The sequence below is a fragment of the Mya arenaria genome, chromosome 5 (assembly GCF_026914265.1).
Source record: "Mya arenaria isolate MELC-2E11 chromosome 5, ASM2691426v1".
Classification (NCBI taxonomy): domain Eukaryota; kingdom Metazoa; phylum Mollusca; class Bivalvia; order Myida; family Myidae; genus Mya; species Mya arenaria.
Genome location: NC_069126.1, coordinates 7,532,295 through 7,552,904, shown reverse-complemented (window position 1 = coordinate 7,552,904; position 20,610 = coordinate 7,532,295). Strand labels below are relative to the sequence as shown.

Genomic DNA, 20,610 nt, shown 5'->3' with positions numbered 1-20,610 from the left:
TCCCAATAAAATTATATTACCACCATTCATGTCTAAACTAAAATTACGTAAGTTTCGGATAATGTACCAAAAATAAATAACGTTAGTGCACTGAACATGCTATATTATACCTTTGACTTTGGAAGATACACGATATACAAAAGTGACATTCACATTAAACATGTTAATGGTAGAGTTTTTTGAAGTCCTATCGGTTTCCTTTCTTTCCAAATGATACCTTAACGTTCCTTATGTTAGACACAATAGGTTGACATTTAGTTGTTAATGATTTTAGAAAACGCTGAGGTCAAAATGACGTTGTTGTGTCATTTTCGTCATGTTGTTTATCAATATTGCGACGTCGATGAAAAAAGCTGCACAGAAGATAAGAAATTTACTACACTTTAAATACACCGCCTAGTGAAATGAATTCAACAAACTGGGTCAGTTTAGGACCGCCGAAAAACAATGGTGCAAGACCATGATGAAGCCGAAGTGCAGAGAACATTGCCGAGGTCCAGCAAATGATAGAGGAAACACCGAGCAGATCAGAGAGGGAAGTTCTTAGAGACATTGAAAACCTTCCAATGACGGACGGAAGAGTTTATAGGGCATAACGTAACGACTTAATTTTTTTTCCATATTTGTCTGTTATGGTTCATTTGAAATAAACAGACAAAAGATTGGAATTCGGTCTTTGGACTATTGAACATAACGTCGCAGTTGAAAAAACAAATCAGATTTAGCATAATTGTCGAGTATGGGGAAAAGAGGCACATGCATTTTATCTGTTAACCGCACTCCACGATATAAACGTTTCAGTATGAACATTTAACTCAACCGCTGTGATCAGGCCTTTTGCGAAGAATTGAGAAAGATTACACCAGACATGTGCATAAATGTGATAAAGCTTTGTGATCTCTAGATAATAGATGTGTTCTTATTTCTATTAGAGTGCAACATTTGCTAAAGTTACAAGTTACATCACCCTGTATTAAATGCAATATAGAAAATATTTTTATTACATATGCTTATTTGACTAGGTGTAATTGCCCATTGCGATATTCATTTTTTTCTGTTTTACTTTTTAAGACCTTTAGCAGTTTCAGTGATATATTTTAGAACTATGGCTATTATCGGTTTTACTTGTGCCCATCTGGTTATAGATATGCTGCATAATAACGTATAAGACTATAATATTAGTTGTTAACAAATGATTAGACCAATATTTGGAAGTAGCCAGTACTTATATACCAATCGCCGAATTACCGCAGTTCTATTACCTATGTAGGCAATAACCGAATCGAGGATCATTTTGAATTAGCATTAAACACTAGACCATTGCTTTCTCACAACACACTACAATCCAGCTCGCTCACTAAGGTGTCTATTCAAATTGTATCAAACCACTTTTTTACCCGAATGATTATTTTCTGAAAAAAAAACAGCTAAGTAGCTACAATATATTGCAATGTAGAATGCCTTATACATACACAACAATGATCTGTACTAATAATTTCTACCAATATTCAAGATGGTACAGACGATATGTCTGTCATCCTTCACCTGGATTTCCTCCGTCACAGAGGCAGCATGTTGGAGCTAACACGTGTTCTGCCTCATTTAACCAAGTGTGATGTATACACACGCATTGATCTTCAATAATCACAATCATCAATATTCCAGACGGTCCAGACAACGTGTATCTGTACCCATCAACCTCGTCCTACACGGTGACAGAAGGAGATACCCTGGGACCTATAACATGCTTTGCAACGTGTAACCCGGCCTGTGCGTACACGTGGTCCAGATCAGGATCGACGTTTAGTAATGCAGCAACACTGAATTTCGGTGAGGTGGATAGAGTGGCTGCTGGTTCGTACGCCTGTATGGCAAGGAACCCAGGGTCGAATGTCTTCAGGAGTGGACAAGCTGTGAACATCGTTGTCAGATGTAAGAATGTTATATTATTTTATCATATGTATTGTTTAATCAAGATTCTGGCTAATCGGAGTAAAACCGTGTATGGTTTCATTCAGTTGTACGATGAAGACGGTTGTTTTTTGAACTCAAGCTTTGTCTGTGTGAAATAAAATGAAGCACTATTTTGCCTTATTTTGTTTACTTGACTAGGTTGAAATGCCCATTTGGACGTTTTTCTCTTTTTTTCATTAATTTAGAAATTAAGCAGTCTGAGATACTATAGCTACTGTTGTTATTTCAGATGAAACTGTAACTAATTGTTGTAAACGGCTTACACATTTAAACCACATACATGTAAATCAAGTTGTACAAGAAGCTTGAAGAAAAAGAAAGGGTACAACTTAAAGAACATATTATTTTATTACTTATCTTTAGTTAAAGCAATTTGAATTTGTCATTATTGAACGCTTGTTTAACAAAACGATTCGTAAAGCTTATTAAAACGATTATTTTCATAGTTACAAAATAAAAATACACTAATTTTAAAAGTTTACTGTAATATCATTAAAGCATAGCTAACGGACGGTTGACAATACATGCTATGGCTCTAAAATGTTAAACCTAACAATAATATATGCTACCATGGCAACAAATATGGTAAATTAAAGTGAATTATATCCGGATATTAATAATGATATATAAAGGTTATCTATTTTCAAATGAATTATCAACTTTGATTTTTAAGTAAAATGAGGATTGTTTGTGTATAATTTATTGAATAATCTTTACTGGAACAGCACGGCCAACATTAGCTTAGTTGAGTTTTGAGATGCCTTTGTATTGCTCGCACTGTCTAGGATTCTTTCAATCGGGGTTTAATTGCATTTTGTAAAGGTCTTCGTTAGTTTTGTTTTCGAGTAATTAGAATGGGACTAGGCGAATATCAGGCTGGTTTTTCTCATTAAACACATGGTTTCCGTCAATAATTTCAATACGAGTAGACGCATCGTCTTACGAGTTCTGCTTAATCACTTTTGTTAGAAACAAAAAAAAACATAGTAGTTACATATGTATACTCCTTTCTGAGCTACATATATGCTATATTGGTCAATGTCAAGGTCAATATTCCATCAACAGAGAAACACGTTTTCCCTCACCTCAAAACGTGAGGAAAAAGTTATAGTGACGAGACTTGTTATATAACAATATGGAGACATACATTAAGATTGAATGTGGTGTCAGTTGAGTAAATGTTAAGGAAACTATAACTAAAATTACCGATGAGACAGTTTCTGTTTAATAAATTTAGCAAGGAATATCTGAACGTTAAGCACATTGGTTTAAAGCTGCACATGTCACAAAGCATGTAAGTATAGCTTTTAAGTTGTAAAGTCCAGCTAAATGTCACTTTTTTATAAAAGTAAATGATCGGTGTTCGATTAATCATAACCTTTGATTTACATTAAAAGAAAATCTGTCAATTTACATGCTTTAGGAATAGCATGTAGTGATACATTTGTGTGTATCCGAAGGTTTACAGTTTAATTGCATTCGGTGTTCGTATGGATAAGGTAGCTGTAAAAATATAATCGAGTTTATCCCAAATAATTACCATTTTGTTGTGAATATTGATATTTAGTCGTATCAAATGTCGAATACCTTGTGATTTGGGTTTGGGTTTGGGTTGTTGTGAACAATGTCGTTATAACATTTATTACTAAAACTGCTCAAGTTAATCGAATTTTGGACAAAATTGAAAGTGAAACTATCTGCATTTGCGTAAATACCCAACAACTCGATTCGCTAAACTTTCATTACTGCATAATCTTAATTCTGGCTTTGTTGCATCGCGGCCTTTCAAGTTTATATTTTAGAACGGCTTTACTTTTAGTACATGACATGCTAGACACCAAGAGAAAATAATTTCGCGAATAAATTGTTTGATTAACAAAGATTACTTTATTATGTTTTACTTTTCATATGCATGGTATACTTGGTTCTAGAAAACAGAATAGTGTTTATTAAACATTTGTCACCTAAAATTGAGTTTATTGACAAGATAGAAATCTGCATTTGAAATATCCCTAAATCATCAAAATATCACCATGATTTATGTAATGAGTGAAGTGTAGAATGTTGCTTACAGTAGATGTAGACGTTCAGTTAAAACATGTACTAGTTTAGATACTTTGCAATTCTTTAAATTATTGTTTGTTAATGAAAAATGAGATAAATCATTATTTTCGTAATCACCTTATTAATTGTAAACTCTTATAAATTTTCGAAACAGTCTCTTAAAATACATTCTAAAACACAATCACAAATTATATTGACAGAAGTATACACCACTTTGCATTTTTTAAATAGTAAAAAATGTTATTTTGTTTCATTTAGACGGACCCTCTTCCCTCAAGCTGATTCCAAGCACACTACGCTACATTAAGAATGAAGGTAACATGCTTCGTGAAATAACTTGTTCTGCTTATTGCTTCCCTGAATGCAATATTCTCTGGTGGAGAACTAGCGGGGGATCATCAGATGTCGTCAGTAATAACGCCTTCTTGTCCATTGGACAACTCGACAGAACGAAGAGTGGTACATACAGATGCGAGGCCATCAATCCTTACACACGATCAAAGATTACAAACACGGTTACTGTCGACGTCAGATGTAAGTGTTTGTAACGCTTGTAACAGTTAATAGTAGAGTTGCAAAGTACATTGATATACTTTTATAAAAATACATATTTAACATATTTAACAATTTATCATCCATTCGTTATCAACAATTAAAAGAAAACGTTTCGTTCAATCACCAAGACAATATTTTTAGTAGTTTTAAGTTTAAACACACTACAACTAATGATGTTCGCAGCAATTGTATTTTCCAACTTGATAATTTAACGACAAATATCGATATATTCTGTTCTATTTTGTTTTTAACATGAAACGAATGCTGCCTGTATATAGTATCCACACAATGTCGAATAGCAAAACTGTCAACGACATAGGTGCAAATTAAACGGTACAACCGCCGCAATACTATAAATGTTGTGTGATCCATTATTGTGCTGTGTTGCTTTTACAGTTCTTTTAAAATTCCATCATTTAATTTTGATATAATGAGGAAACGTATTTTCATCTTGTTGCTGACAAATACAGACCTTATTGTTTTCATTTTTTATGCTTGACTACATTGACAGAAATCATTATCACATATTTATTACATGTTCCACTGTAGATGGCCCAGACGATGTGACACTAAACGTACCCAAAATCCATACAGTAACGGAAGGAGACACCGTCAATAATATTTATTGTTCAGCGGATTGCTGGCCGGAATGTGTATTTACCTGGTCTAACATGACAACAAGAAGGCAAGTGAGCTCTACCACGGTTCTTAAGTTTCGGACAGCGCATCGCTACGACGCCGGTGATTACAAGTGCTTGGCCAGAAACTCTGCACATCAGTTCTCTAGAGAGGCAGAAAAACACTTCACCCTTATTGTTCAGTGTAGGTTAATTGATCAAAAATGTGTGTCTGAATATGATTGAATTAATGTTCCATACAATTTCGAAAACACCAGACTCCTTCCTGCTAGTATATATATATATATATATATATATATATATATATATATATATATATATATATATATATATATATATATATATATATATATATATATATATATATATATATATATATATATATATATATATATGACTCCTTGGTTTGTATTTGAATAAAAACATAGTTAAAGCACATGTAAAGATGTTCATTTGGGATGTATTTGGGGCTTATGTAGTCAATGTCATTGATACTGAAGTTAAACGATAACAGTATCTGCTCTATAGCTTGAGTCTATAGCTTGAATAAGGATTGTTGCTTGGTGATAGCACTTAATGAAAGGAGAGCTGATGTAGATGTTAAACTTTGCATTGCATATGGGGCTGGTGGATTCAGGGTCAAGGTGATTGAAAAGGAAAACAGGAAAAGAATGGTTAACAAACAATATCTTGGACTGATAATGTGAAGTTATGTCTATCTTATTTGGTTTTTGCACCTTCATCAAGGTCATTTCTGAATGCACGTTTTATTATGATTAATTTCTCTTAAGAATGGTATATGTTTTTAAACTATATTTAAGTAGAAGGCTCAGGCAGATATGTACGTCGGGCTTGGATTTTGAGTTAGTATAAAGTAACAGCCAAGGTTAGTTTTGTAGTTGTAAAACACTTAACGCTTTAATTTGTCGTAATGTTATGAATTCCAAAAAGGAAACTTGTTCGTAGCATTGCGGCATCTCTGTTTTAAGATCAAATGCGTACGTAAAAGTGTAGTAAGTATTATCAGTTTGAAAGATGCTTTTGTCCATTACATGCCGCCATAAACATCGAAATAGGGACTTGAATGATTTATACGCGCTCCTTTGATATGCAATTTTCCGATGAAAGTGTAAAATTCAAAGTACACCGATAATATGAATGCGGCATTTTCGACATTTTTTTATTTAATTGCAGAGAATCTTATTAGTTTATGAAGCAAATCGAGTTTAGATATAACTCCAATTTGGTAAAAAAATACCCAAAAGCTCCTACTCTTTTTGCTATACGTTAAGATCAATATTTCATCTCTGCGTTATCTTACAGATTCACCTGACGTTTTAATAAGCGAGTCATCAGCTTCATTACACGAAAACACCCCTCTTGATCTTCTGTGCAAGGCGGCAGGTATACCAGCTGTGTACAAGTTCACAGGCTTTCTGCAGCGAGTTAATGATATCGTGGTCCCCAACAGTCACGTGGGTAGTCTCGGTGAGAGAGATAGCATATCTGTGAACATTCCTTCCCTCCAGCTTCAAGATACAGGGGTTTACACCTGCTACGTTCATAATGGGATTATTGGCCACAACAAACAACTCATTCAGACTGCTTCACGAAAGGTCGAGGTCCAAGGTATATTAAGGTTTTGTTTTATGAGCTATACAATCGAGCAATGTTAAAAAACGTTTTATTACATGACAGGCATTGATAAGCAAACATTTAATCGTATGCAAACATTGTGTTGGTAAATGTTAACACAATTGTGAGGAAACTCGTAAATCATGATTACCCCCCCCCCCCCTCCCCAACGGACTTCTATTTACTTTAAAGTGCGGTCACCCCAAAGACGTTTAATGTCGATTTTCAGTGCTAAAATAGGGTTGGAATATTTTAATGCAGGAACGGAGTATTATTAAACATAAAGTTAATTGTATTTCCGAACCTGTCTTGCTCTCCTACAGGCCAAATCAAAGGTGCACAGTATAACGAACTTCTAAAATGATACAAGAGTTAGGTAAACACGTTTTACAAATAGCTTTTTTTCAACAATGTGACTTACAAAATGTCACCCCATTTTTGGGCGAGTCAGCGCAACGTACTTATTTCGTTTATGGCGATACCGGAAGAAGTAATGGTAGAATAAATATGAACCAGAATAAAAATAATCATACAAATATTACAACATTGCATAACCCGTTAGTGAATACCGTTTTACTGGTATAATACAGTAAATAACTGTGTGTCATACTCAGCAAAATCATACAATTTAAAGATAATTACACATTTATTTTCATATATTTGCAGCATCCCCACGATTCCTCCTGGAGGAAACCAGTTTTGCCGGAGAAACGTCAGGAAACATCACTATTGCCATTCCGTTTGTTAGCATTCCTGAGTACACATCATACAGTGTGATAAGACACGATGGACAACTCGTGTCGACGAATGGAAAATATACTTTGTATATAAGAAATGAATCTGTGTATCCTTTGTTCTATGGACAGCAAGTCACACTTTCTGGAAACGTTCTAGAAATATTTATCAGAGGCTTGTCAGAAAAGGATTTTGGGATATACAAGATGCAAATTACCAATGACATAAACACGGCAAATTTCAGCATTGATGTCAAGGCGACAAGTATGAATATAATTGTTTATATTATGATCATGTAAACATAGTTGGAAAAACTTAATATCAGAATTGGACAGAGGAAAACCATGTGCTCCACTTTATTCAATATCAGCATAAGATTAATTTATAAGAAGTCTAAAAAAGGCTTGAATTGAAAACCAATTAAAGACACCTAATGCATATTTTTACTTCGTTATAAATCTCTTCAATATCATCTTATCACATATTTAACATTTGGTCCGAATAGGATATAATATGACTACAAATTTCTTCAAAATCGAACACTTTCTTAAAACCCACAAAAGTGACATACAACTGTTTACCATTTTTTATATAGTAATCGCTTTCAACATAATGTTAAACAACAGCCTTATCAATTGAAAATGACCACATCTAAATACTGCATATGACTGATTTATCAGCAGAATTAAGAATCAAACGTAAGTCTTCTATAAGCAATATCTAACACATATTTTGCTGAACCCATGTACTAAGGCTGTGCCTAAAAAGTTACCGGGTATATTTTAACTCACCTTTGTATGAACTGGAAAATAAATTATGTAACCGAATATAGGACTAGAAATAATATGTTTTATGTCAACCTTAAACTTTCAGGCAAGCCGTCGCAACCATCAGAACTGAAACTGACCACTTTGGACAATATCGCTACCCTTAATTGGAAAAAAGGGTTCAATGGAGGACATGAACAAACTTTTGTTTTGCAGATGTCGCTTAATTCAGATGAAGCATGGATGAACAAATCCGTGATAGATGAATTAGATTCAAAGTATATAAAGGAAAATGAAAGGTTTCAAGTACATTTAACTAACCTAGTTCCAGGAATATATTCCGCTAGACTGTTGGCTTTTAACTTTATTGGAGCTGCTGATCCTGTCGGGTTCAAAGAGCAATTTGAGATCAAGGAGTTAAACGAAGGTATGCTGAAGCACTGTGCCAATTTGTGTTAAATATATTATTTCAGTGTAGAGAGGATTTTTTTTAAAATAATTTGATTAACTTGTCTTGTATCCCCTATGCACCCACATAAATCTCACAGTAAGAGTGCCATGGAACGATTTTCAGGAATATTTAGGGTATTTTGTAGTGTGTTAGAGAAATCTTATCTCTTTTTAGAAAATACGCTTGGGTAGAGAAACTTATTACTACATCTGAACACACAATCATCCTTAGCCATCGACCTTTTTATTCCTTTACAAGAATGAAAACGTAAGCATCTATTTTTTGTAATCTAAAAAAAAACGCAATTATATAGTCTGTATCATGTGTGAGATGACGGCCGCTGCCTCTGCCTACCTACATTTGCGCCGCAATTGTTCGACTAAATGATACAGGGCATAGTCCATTGAATGACTTTGCCCTTAATATTTGAACCAAGCCACATGATCGCTACATGATCTTGCCTTTGAGGTAGCGGTGTTGATCCGGCATGATTCATTCGTTTGCAGGTTATCTTTTTTGGTCGTTAAGTACTTAATGTTAATTTATCAGTGTCTATGTTATTCTTTACTTTATTCTTCATGGTTTTCAAGTTGATGCTGGCTCGGATAATACTTTAATGTTTGGACACGTGTGAGGTTATGGTCATACAAACAAGGACCCGAGTAGTAGTTACGTGTTCCAGTAAGCTTATATTTCACTGACCGTTCCAAGGCGGTTATTCATCATTGATCGATTAAGCTATTTTAATGCGTGTGTGGTTTTATTATGGTGTTTGTGTTTGTATATGTGGTGTTTATACGCCTGTGTCTATATTTTTTGTCGTCTGGGCCATTATTTTGTGACTCGTAACAGAGTTTATTTTGAAATTTTAAAATACTTGGTTTGTCCATGTTGGTTTCATTTTATTATTGGTCCTCAGCTCCGGCGCTCCACCTTTGGAGAGGTGCTACACAGACAGCAGCCAGGACAAACTTTATTTACCAATTTTACTAGGCATAATTGACTTGTATTTTCGATGTTTATATTCTGCCTTTTCGTATGGTTTTTAATTTAAAAAAGGGATGATCATACATTTAATCTGGCAAAATATCCTTCGAATACAACGTGAAAAAATGTGGTACTTGTTACAGATGTTTTTAGTCTAAATGACATGTATATGACGGTATGCAATGACAACAGTATTTTCCTGAAGAGAATTCTACTAAAGAATCGTTGTTTTCGCGTTGCATTTTTCGTTTCAAAATATAAATTAATAACAATCACGAACTATCGCTGTAAAAGTTGTTTATCATTCTTATCTTCGCTAATAAAAGTATTCAGATCCAAAATGCGCTCCTTCTAATAACGTTTGCTGATACAAGGCACAATATATTAAATGTTTTAGGAGTTAATTAACAGGTGTACATTTCAACTTTTTAAAAAAAAATCATCGAATTAATAATTTAAACTCATGTATATATTTTAAATTGTTTCATGCTAAATGTGTAAATGAAGCTTGACAAAATAAATATATCCGTAAGCGGAAAACACCCCAGAAACTCCGAGACCCCGACTGTATCAGTCGCCTCAAATAGCTTGTGTTTTCAAATAAAATAATCAATTGAAACCACGATCACTTTGATTTGTTTGTCAAGGGTAATTATGTGTCTAACACGATCGGTATTTAAAAGTTATGACTATTTAAACCAGAGTTGCTCAATGTCGTGTCAATCAAGATGTGCATCTTATACCAAACCAATATATAATGTCGTACAATTCCATCAGAAGAGATGAGACTCGACAGTCTAATACAATAACTTATGACGGATTCAACGCTGTACATTTCAAAACCGATCATTACATCAAATAGACAGAGCTTTTCCCTTAATCAATCAATCCAGTATGGACCTTATTTTCACATTCATCTGAATATTATCAATATTGCAGAGAAGCAAACATCAACACCTTGGGCTATGATAGGAGGAACAGCAGGAGGAGGCATATGTGTAATTGTGCTGGTTATTGTTGTGGTTTTCGTCTTTCTAAGGAAAAGAATTACGCAGAAAGGTATATTGAGGCAATTTTGAAACACTTTTCACTGTTTTAAAGGTGTTTTCCTTTGTAAATGTTACTTTTAAAAATCTTTTAAGATTAAGATACAAGTTATTCTTATGATACATACTGTATTGATCCATGGTAGTTAAGAATGGATTACATGCAAAGTAATTGTCATTTTCAAATTAAGCATTTTTTTTATATTGATTACTTTTTTATGTTCTAGGACACGATAATAGCGAGTTGACGAACGAACAGTAAGTTTATTGGTGTTAGCAATGTCCCTTGGTCCTGAGTTATAATGTTCGACATAAAACTTAAATACATGCAATCATGACTTATTATATCGTGACAATTTTAAAACGAAACATGATAAGAACCACCAAAACGAGAAACAAAAGCATGTAATAATATAATGGAGGTAACAGGGACAATCCCAGTAGCTTTAAATTCACGAAAATCCCGTTTAAAGGCACACGACTAAGTCCTACAACACACTGAACGGCAAACAACCTAAGCTATGTTAGTATAATCGTCAGTGTCATTTGCAGCACCACTATCATTGTTTGATGTTTCATCTAATTTGATTGAACACTTTTCACGTTCCACGTTTGTTTTTAAAAATACATTGAAAATGATTGTGTTAATCGATGCACACATGGAAAGATCAGATTATGATTGGATTGACGGTAGTCTCTATAGTTTTACTTTAACTTTTTACAAGCCGTGAAAATTCAATTTCAGGAAACTGGCGAATCTATCTCACCGTACACAACCGGACGATGACAGTAAGTTATGCAGGCTGTAATGTTTATTTTTAATACGGTACGATATGTGACTACGACTGGTGCTTTTTATTTATTTTAGTTAACATATTTTGTGTCTGTAAATATTTCTCATTTTTAGGAATATGGAGACGGAACTATATTAAATGATTATATTATATATTACATTATTGATTCTTGATTATAGAGATGCATCCGACCTGATTTTCAAAATATTTACTCTGCAAATTTAACATTCAATTTGTTTACGTAACAGGGTTTAATTAAGCATAAGAATAGCTATATGAAATGCAATCGATCCTTAAAATGGATTGCATACAATGTAAAATTGTAAGATGACAACTATATAAGTTGAAATGACAAAATGATATGATAAGGATGAAGCCGCTGGCATTAATTCCGTTTTACTTTTTCTAATGCTGTTTCGCTGAACATATTTTAGAAAAATAGGTAAAATTATCAAATTTAGCTTACTTGGTCAAATCTTAATAAACAGCATCTCAAACAAAGCTTGTTAAAGGTACTTAAGATGTTATATCTTAAAATTGCACTCTCACAGATTAAAACGTTTTGACAACTTTTTTTTTATTTTTGTCTTGGAACGAGCCACTTATTGCGAAAACCATAGAAACCAGTAATATAAGACTGCTGACAAAAAAAAAGATCTGAGATATTTATAATTAAGCTCAGAAATTGTTTTATGCATTTTCCTTAAACCGTTAGTAAAGGTTTAATCCATAAAACATTAATTTTCGAACTGAAATATGAAAATCTGCGATCTGATCTTTTGTCAGCAATCTTTTATCATTAGTTTGCAGGAATTTACGCAAAAGTTTGCTCTTTCCAAGACAAAAAATATCTGCACACGGTAGACACGGTATATCTGTGAGAGTGCAGCTTTTAACGGAGACATATCAGATACAATATTGCTTATATGCTTCACTATGAATTAAGCGAAACAATTTAAGCAATTGTGCAGCTTTTGTTAATACATCAACACTTAAAAGTATTAAATTGGAATAACATCCATTAAATGCTGACATGTCGTCATATCGCTAACACTAAAATACTTAAGAAGTCATGTCCCTCTATAAAAGTAGAAAGCATTTTCAGTACTTGAACTAAATAGAGAAGCTGACGTATCAAATATTGAACACTTACATAGACGTGTTTACATAGATAGGGACAAAACATACAATTAAAGGCAAGCTCATGGGATTTATTACAAAAAGGGTCAACTATCAGTGAAGATGTTGGGAGGTTTCTCATTCATATATGTATGCATTGTTTTCATAGTTGTCACCTTTCCTTTTGTAAGAACATTGCTTTATCGAGGAACATTGTTTTCTTCAAATACCGAACTGATTTCACGTACAATATTACAATAAGGTATCGAAGATATAGTTCAATTGACCTCAAAGGCATTTCTTAATTTTGTATTCAGTCTCTTTTCCCTTTAGACATTCCAGATGAGGTGGAAAATCCGATGTATGTAAGTGGAGATGATGTGGACATTCCAAAGGTTATATCTGCTGATATCTATGCAACACCTGACAAGAAAAAGCCGAAACAAAATGAAGATGCCGGTGATATATATGCAGTTGTGGACAAGAAAAAGAAAACGAAAAACAAAGGTAACTTATTTATAAATTATCTAATTAATAAGTTTACTTCCGGATTCTTGATATAATATTGAATTATTTAATAATAAGTAATTATTTGTTCAGGAGTGATATAATGATAACGATCAGATGGATGGAGGATGGCTTGCTGCAAAGGTCAGGCCAATAGGGCAGTAGGTAAATGTCTAAAGGCACAATGGTCAAAGGACAAATATTGGAGGCAATATGGACAGCCTTCCTTTAGACTGATACATAATATATAAAATTGAAAAAACACACGATAGATCGTCAGTAGACAAGGTTATGTTCGTCTTATATGTCAAGGACTCTTAACCTATCAGTGGCTGGCTGTTTTTCGACCATTTCGTATGCAGTAAGCGGTTAGAATTTAGTAAATATTTGGTCTGCAAAATCAATTAAGAGCATTTTGACCGTTAGGTTGCTTAGCACATAATGCGCTTTCGTCAGTATGCCAAAGTTGAAGGTCACAGCCTACATTTTTTTTGAAGAAGATCATGTTCGCACTATTATTCAAAACGGTTATGCCTACGGCTTAACAACTCAACAAGTACAGTCATCGGCAAAAAACATTTTTTCGAATAGTTTTCATTCTGCAAGTAGTTTTCCCGAGAGAAGCTGATTTCTATATGCCGCAATTTATATTAAATGTCAGCAAATATTTCGCTAGTCAATCGTTCTCTATATACTGTCTTCTTGCCCGGAAAATATGGTTTTGTTTAACTAAAATCAATGAAAATGAGACCTTTCGAAGTAAAGTCGCCTTTTAGTAAAAAAAACCCCTAAAAATACAACATTTTATTCCGACAGGCTGAAATTGGATTCTTTACAATAATATTTGAAAAAATATCATGCAACTGTATGAAAAAATATTAATAAATTCCTCAACGATATATTAAAACTTAAACGAGTATAACAAGCTTCCTTTGAACGTTTCGTTTTTTTATTGTATTTTTAATTGCATTGTCTAACAACAAACCGATTTCAATTTCCATAACAATAAACACAACGAAAACGTTATCAGTGTTATTGATCCGAGTGTATAACAATATAATGCAAATCACAATAGTGTTTTGTGTCGGAGTGTAGGTTGCTTCTAAGAGTAGATGACCCCTTATGTTTCAAGATCAATAGCTTAAAGGTAATAATCATAGTCAACAGTCTTATAAAGCCTTCTAAATGAACATTTGCCAGTAAATGGCTCTATAGTGTTTGGTGTCAGAAGTCCAAAGTCAAGGTAACAGTCATCGTCTTTTCAGTTTGTTTTTTTCGTAATTTGCTATTACCAAGTGCATCCATACTGTTGTTGTTTGTTCAAGGTCAAGGTGTGCTTGTTGTTTTAAAATATTTCTTCGCACAATAACTCGAAAATAAGTTGACATAGTCGTAGACAAACCTCACTTATTTATCGACCCGACCTACATATCACAATATTGATTTAGGAGTCAATGTTTCAATGATCAAGATCATAGTAAATGTTTATCTATTTCCTAGCACCAACATTTAAGTAGTTTAGCAACTTTGTCTTACTGGTTGGGACATGAATCGATTTCAGTAAAACTTCTAGTGTTATCAATAAATACCAACTCAATAAAACTTTCCACAACTAAATGTCCTTTAAAATTTTGGAAAGCCAAGAATTGCATTGCAGGACACGAGGATCAGTAAAAATCCCAACAGATGAACTATTTTATTGATTTCTTACAAATGACATTGTATTAACCTGGCATGGTGCTAGGAATTAAATTTAATTATCATTTGCAGATATATTTTAAATATGCTTTGCAGGTAAAATTACAGGCATTTACGGAAACATTGACAACATACAGATGACAAAACAGAATAATTGTGCAGGAGATAAGTCACAGAAAGTAAGTTTAGATTAGTAAATTGTTATAAATAGAGAATGATAAGTTAGTGTCGTTATAGAAAAAAATGAATCTAGCGACTAAGCCAGTAAAACATTCTCATCTATAACGCTACCTTGTTATTCTTTTAACTTGTCACATTCATATTAATATCATATATATATATATATATATTGCATGTATTACTTGAGTCACACCCGAGTTATGGCCTTTAACTTATTTTGGATCGATAAAAATAGAATTCCGCTTTTACCAGTGCTAGGGGCCATGACAGGTGTTGCACATTTCATTACCTTTCATGAATTCTACTATTTTCAACCTTCCAGCCTGTGTCTAAGGTATCTCTTTTAGCGTTTGTTTAAAAACCTTCATAATGTATAAGTTAACTTATATGAAAATCATGTTTTGAAATGAACTATTCATGAAGTTTTGAATTTCTGGATGTTCAACTAAATGAACCCTAACATGGAATTTCTACATCTAAATTAAAGACAAAACATGAAAACCATCACAAATATAATACATATATATATATATATATATATATATATATATATATATATATATATATATATATATATATATATATATATATATATATATATATATTGTATGTATTACTTGAGTCTAATCACATTGATTTAAAGAATTTATCGACTTTTAAACCCATATCTATGCACTATGCAATATGCACACAAATTTTAAACTAGTGTAAAAAAATGCCCCATGCATTCAATTAAAATACTCATTTTCTATCCAAATACAACTCTGATTATTTATATCAAATATGAAGTTTAATCTTGCAATAAAGTTCTACCTTTGTGTTCCAGTTAATAATCAATGCTTTTACTCTCAATACGTATTACGTCTGGCCTGGCCCCACACACAATGCTGAGTCAGCAGGCCTGTCGGCCTCTGAACAACAGTTCAGATTTCATCCCCTCTACCTCGGGAAAACAGTCTCGACTGATCGACCAAACTCCAGTTATGCTTTATATCATTGCAAGGAAAACTTTCGTTAAAAACTTTTAGTTTGAACTGTATTATTCTGTTGTCGTTGTCTGGCAGCATATATATGTTTATGAAATCAAATCCAAGTTATTTGTTTACCAAAGTAATGTTTCCAAAAGCGATGAACGTGATGTTTAATTTTTTCTATTTTACTGACCGTTTCAAGGCTGTACCTAACAATCCTTGATAAACATACCTAGTTTATATGTATTGTATGTATGCAATGTGCTATTCGTGGAGTTTTGTGCTGTTCTTCCATGTTTCTTGTTTGTGATTTTTTGTTTTTATGTTCTATGTCTTTGGCGTTTACCCCGGTGCCATTAAACCGGGTTTATGTTTAAACTGTTTGCTTCTGAGCTTGTAGTTTTTTCCATAAATATCAATAACATTGTCTTCAACCAAATACAAATATATTTCCTTATTTGTCAGAGTAGAATTGGTTTTTCATTGTATATTGTATATTTTGCTAGTGGTTATTTGTAGCCAATGTTTGGGAAAAGTATGTTTGGAAATATTTATTTTTTTATATCCAATTTAGCCTAAAGCGTAATTGGTTAAATATTTAGCGTCGCGACAAAACATGTCTTAGTGATATGGATGACGATGTAGGAAAAAACAGGATTTAAAATGACGTCACGTATTTTATCCAGGAAGTCAGAAGCTGGTTTTGTAAACACTGATGAAAAAATGGATATTTGTACATGCTATTTCAAAGTTGAAACAACGTCAACTTGAACTCATTTCTCGACGTTGTAATTCGACTTTGTTTTAAGGCTTTAAATTAATTTCGGAGCATTCATGAGATCTTAAATGTCCCGCTCACAAATGGTAGTTCACGTGAAGCGCAATGTGGTTAAATTGTTTTTTTTAGCGAGCATTCAAGATCGTATGAATGCCCTAAAATTATTTTTTACCCTAATAGTTATAAGTGTTCTGCAAACTTGTTGTAATTCAGCCATTTAAAAAGAACATTTTTTCTACATCCGAAGGGGAAGTAAACGTCAATGCATCCAATGAATGGTACAGCGAAGTAACGTCCCTTTTAAAACACACTCACACCAATGCAATTTATGCCTATATGTACCATCTGCAATAATGATAACACAACAATTGATGATACACTGTTGTATGCCAAATCTGAATACCTTTTCACAAAATGGTAATAATATTTCAATGTGAAATTAAGTATTTGAAAGAGGAGTAACTTTACAGTTCTTGAACATTGTAAATCAAATTGTGAAAAACATATTCAGACTAGCTTAGATTATCAAAATTACCAGTGTTAAGACCCGGATCAGTGTTTTAACTTACCTTATTTACTCCTATCCGAGAACCTGCTTCGTTGTCCTCTACAGTAACAGCCCTGTTGGGGCTGAAGCCGATGGTCACATATATCACTTATCTATAAATGAATTTTTAGCTTTTAGCAGTAACTGTTTATCTAGTTATGATTTGCGAATTCCACTTAGTAAGTAACATATTAACTGGTTAGCTTCATAAGATTCGTGTAACCACTTATTAAGTAGAATCTTATATAGTTAACCAGTTACAATGTCACTTATTAAGTGGAATTCGCTAATCATAACTAGTTAGCAATTTAGTTTTGTATAGCTTAAAAGGGTAAAAGGTGGCAGTTATTGGCACTTTCAAGCCTGATTTTAGTCTTATGATATTTATCACTAGTATTAACGAGATAGCTAGATAATTATCGTTAAAATTAAGTGGTTAACTCGAAACAATTCGTTAACGTTATCAGTTTATCTTACGAACTTTTTCAGTGATACGACGGGTTGAAGACATAACTCTGGGCGTCCGTCAGTTCTTGGCCTGATGAACGTGTACAGGGAATGGGAGACCAGTGCCGAGCGCGTTGTTTCTGAGAAAACAGAAGATTTTGCTTTGATTCTATATTTCATATTTAATGAATATAAATATATATGTCGTACATTTATCGGGAGGTAGCCCTTATCAATACACTTAAGACATGTCTCTTTATCTTAGTCAGGTCCCGTTGCTCAAAATGCGTCTGTAAATATGGTTTATTTAAACTGATTTGTTAAAAATTGTCCGATTTCAGTTTCTGTTGACCGGAGCTCATGCTTCCATTGTATAATTGTATGTTGAATTATAATGATTTTGAAGGAAATATGGGGTTTTTGACTCACAATTCGTTCACGTCATGTAGGCTTATTTTAATACTACCACTTTGTTAAATGCATTAATGTTATTTTTATTATTTTTCAATCTACAAATGTCAAATATTTCAAGAGAATGGGTGATAATTACACCCCATCAAGTGAGTTTGAGTATAGAAATACTTCATTCATTAAATCGAGAAGAATGTCTCACAAGCATTCAGCAGCAATTCACAGAGTTGTTCTTTATGTATTGCTGCATACAGGTAAATTAGAAGTGCTGCATAACATTGCTTTATTTCAATATATTTACTAGTGGGCTCCACATTCTGTAATTGTGTCTTCACATGGACATAAAAAGACGAATAAACCACCAGAGCAGCAGAATCAACAAAAGATGCATTATAAACAACATATACATTCTAATAAAAACAGCTCGCCCAAATCTACCGTGCATACAGTATTGAAGAAAAACGAAGAAATAGATAATTTGTAGGCTCTATGAGATCATGTCAGGAACCGAAAATTTCAGATATACAGACAGTTCACAAAGTTCTGACCCTTTAATAGAATTAATAGAGTTATGTAAAACACAGTCTTTTACGCCCAATTCTGTGTTTGTAAGAGAAGTGACTAGATCGCCTGTATTCCATGTTTTCATGGATTAGCAATTACATGATGTGAAACGATTTTGCACAAATCCAAAAAACTGTTGTGTCTTGTAGATGCCACTTTCAACAGTGGCCAATATTACCTAACACTTATAACATACAGGAATTTTATGTAATCAACAAAATGTGGATGTCACCCTGTATTTCTTGGTCAAGCTATATTGCACCAAAAAAGATTGTTTTGAAAGCTATTTCCACTTCCATCTGGAATGATAAATTATTGTCCAAATTTAGGACATTAGATTGTGTATGGAAGCGATGGGGAGAAAAATATAACAGACTCATTCGATACCTGTTTTTGCTCTGCAAAACACTAACTCTGCGATGTTCATATGCCAGACATTATCATATCTAAACTGTCTGATTTGAACAGATATATACAGAATCATCAAAGAGTTATATTGCAGACATATTTGGAAAGCATATAGGTGAAGTAAAACATCCAGGTTTAGTAGACAGTTTGGATGCAGAAAACTTCAGCAACAAGTTGGAAATGTTTAAAGCCACAGGGTGCAACAGGCATCCAAATGGTGAGGATTTCTATTCATATTTTATCACCTATAAAAATGATCTGATAAAACAATCAATAACCGCAGAGATAAGGTCAATGGTTGGACTTGGGACTTTTCCCCCAAGTATGTACAATCAAAATGCGAATGAATGTATGAACTATGTTATCTAAAGGAATTTAAAATGGGAAAGACTGAATCCGATTGAGGCAGTCGCACATTTATACCATACAGTAAATAGTCAACTTGATGAAGCCAGATTGGCGATTTTTGGTAGAGCGTTACTTCAGATCAATGACAAATATAAGGAATATAAGGTGAATGAATTGAATCCTTTTTACAGCTACATCTAATATTGATGACTGTGTTACAAATAAGGAAAGTAATAATTATCAAAGCTAAGTTATGGGTGCAATTACACATTTTAAGCAAACGGTTATACAGTGCCACCAGCAGATCTAATACTTGTTACAAAAGGAGCAAAAGAATTTCTACAAAATAGAGTTAAACAATCATAGCCATCAAGTATATATTTTCATTCCCATAAAACGTGTGTTAATGAGTAAGACATATGCTTTCTGTCTTGTCTGGTGAAAATATCAATGATGTTAAATTTCATCTTACTATGTTTACAACAAGTGAAAAAATACACTGTTTATAGTAATTACGTTCTTCTTAAAACCGTTTTACATAATTATTATTTCATTAACTTTGAGAAGTAGACGTAAATTATAAAGTTTGTTTTGATCAATTGAACATGTTAGGTTAACTTATGTTGACCCTAGAATTGACCCCTACCACTGCTTACAAGTCCGTGCAATCACTGACTAATAATTACACCCGCTGTCGCAATGCATTATTAAGGACCTCCAAGATGTTTTTGCGGCTGTTTTGATGTAGTTGTTGCATTAAAATGTTGTTGTGTTTTTAATATATTTTTATTATTTGCTTTGTAATTAAATACACTATAATTAAAGAGTAAAAGACTTCTAGCTACCGTTACAGTTATTTTTCCAACCACCACAAATATAATTTAAAGAAATAGATAACATGATAAGCTATTGCAAGTGAAAAGTGATATAACAACAAAACAATTACGCCTCAACTGTCATATTTACCAAAAAAGCAATGACTTAAT

General features: G+C 33.2%; 2 protein-coding genes across 3 annotated transcripts in view; both read left to right on the top strand.

Annotated features, from left to right (window-relative positions):
* LOC128234418 (hemicentin-2-like) overlaps positions 1–7,900 on the top strand; it is a 36,375-nt gene extending 28,475 nt beyond the window's left edge. The window contains exons 7-11 of the mRNA XM_052948652.1: positions 1,666–1,932; positions 4,297–4,572; positions 5,143–5,415; positions 6,555–6,860; positions 7,533–7,900. Coding sequence (XP_052804612.1) covers positions 1,666–1,932; positions 4,297–4,572; positions 5,143–5,415; positions 6,555–6,860; positions 7,533–7,900 — 1,490 coding nt within the window. The remainder of the gene's footprint in view (positions 1–1,665; positions 1,933–4,296; positions 4,573–5,142; positions 5,416–6,554; positions 6,861–7,532) is intronic.
* Positions 7,901–8,477: 577 nt separating this feature from the next.
* LOC128235054 (uncharacterized) lies at positions 8,478–20,347 on the top strand. 2 transcript variants are annotated; one of them, XM_052949757.1, is made up of 7 exons: positions 8,478–8,795; positions 10,746–10,865; positions 11,080–11,110; positions 11,598–11,641; positions 13,099–13,272; positions 15,067–15,149; positions 17,936–20,347. In XM_052949757.1, exons 1-7 carry the CDS (start codon positions 8,585–8,587, stop codon positions 17,936–17,938), a joined length of 666 nt encoding a protein of 221 aa, XP_052805717.1. In that variant the 5' UTR covers positions 8,478–8,584; the 3' UTR covers positions 17,939–20,347. The 2 variants fall into 2 exon arrangements, with proteins under 2 accessions (XP_052805717.1, XP_052805718.1); XM_052949758.1 differs by lacking the exon at positions 8,478–8,795 and adding an exon at positions 8,992–9,086.
* The last annotated feature ends 263 nt before the right edge of the window (positions 20,348–20,610 follow it).

Coding starts and splice junctions, on each gene's coding strand:
- LOC128235054 (XM_052949757.1), top strand. CDS start 8,585: ATGTCGCTTAATTCAGATGAAGCATGGATGAACAAATCCGTGATAGAT. Junction 11,642..13,098: donor TACACAACCGGACGATGACA/GTAAGTTATGCA, acceptor TTTTCCCTTTAG/ACATTCCAGATGAGGTGGAA. Junction 13,273..15,066: donor AAAGAAAACGAAAAACAAAG/GTAACTTATTTA, acceptor TATGCTTTGCAG/GTAAAATTACAGGCATTTAC.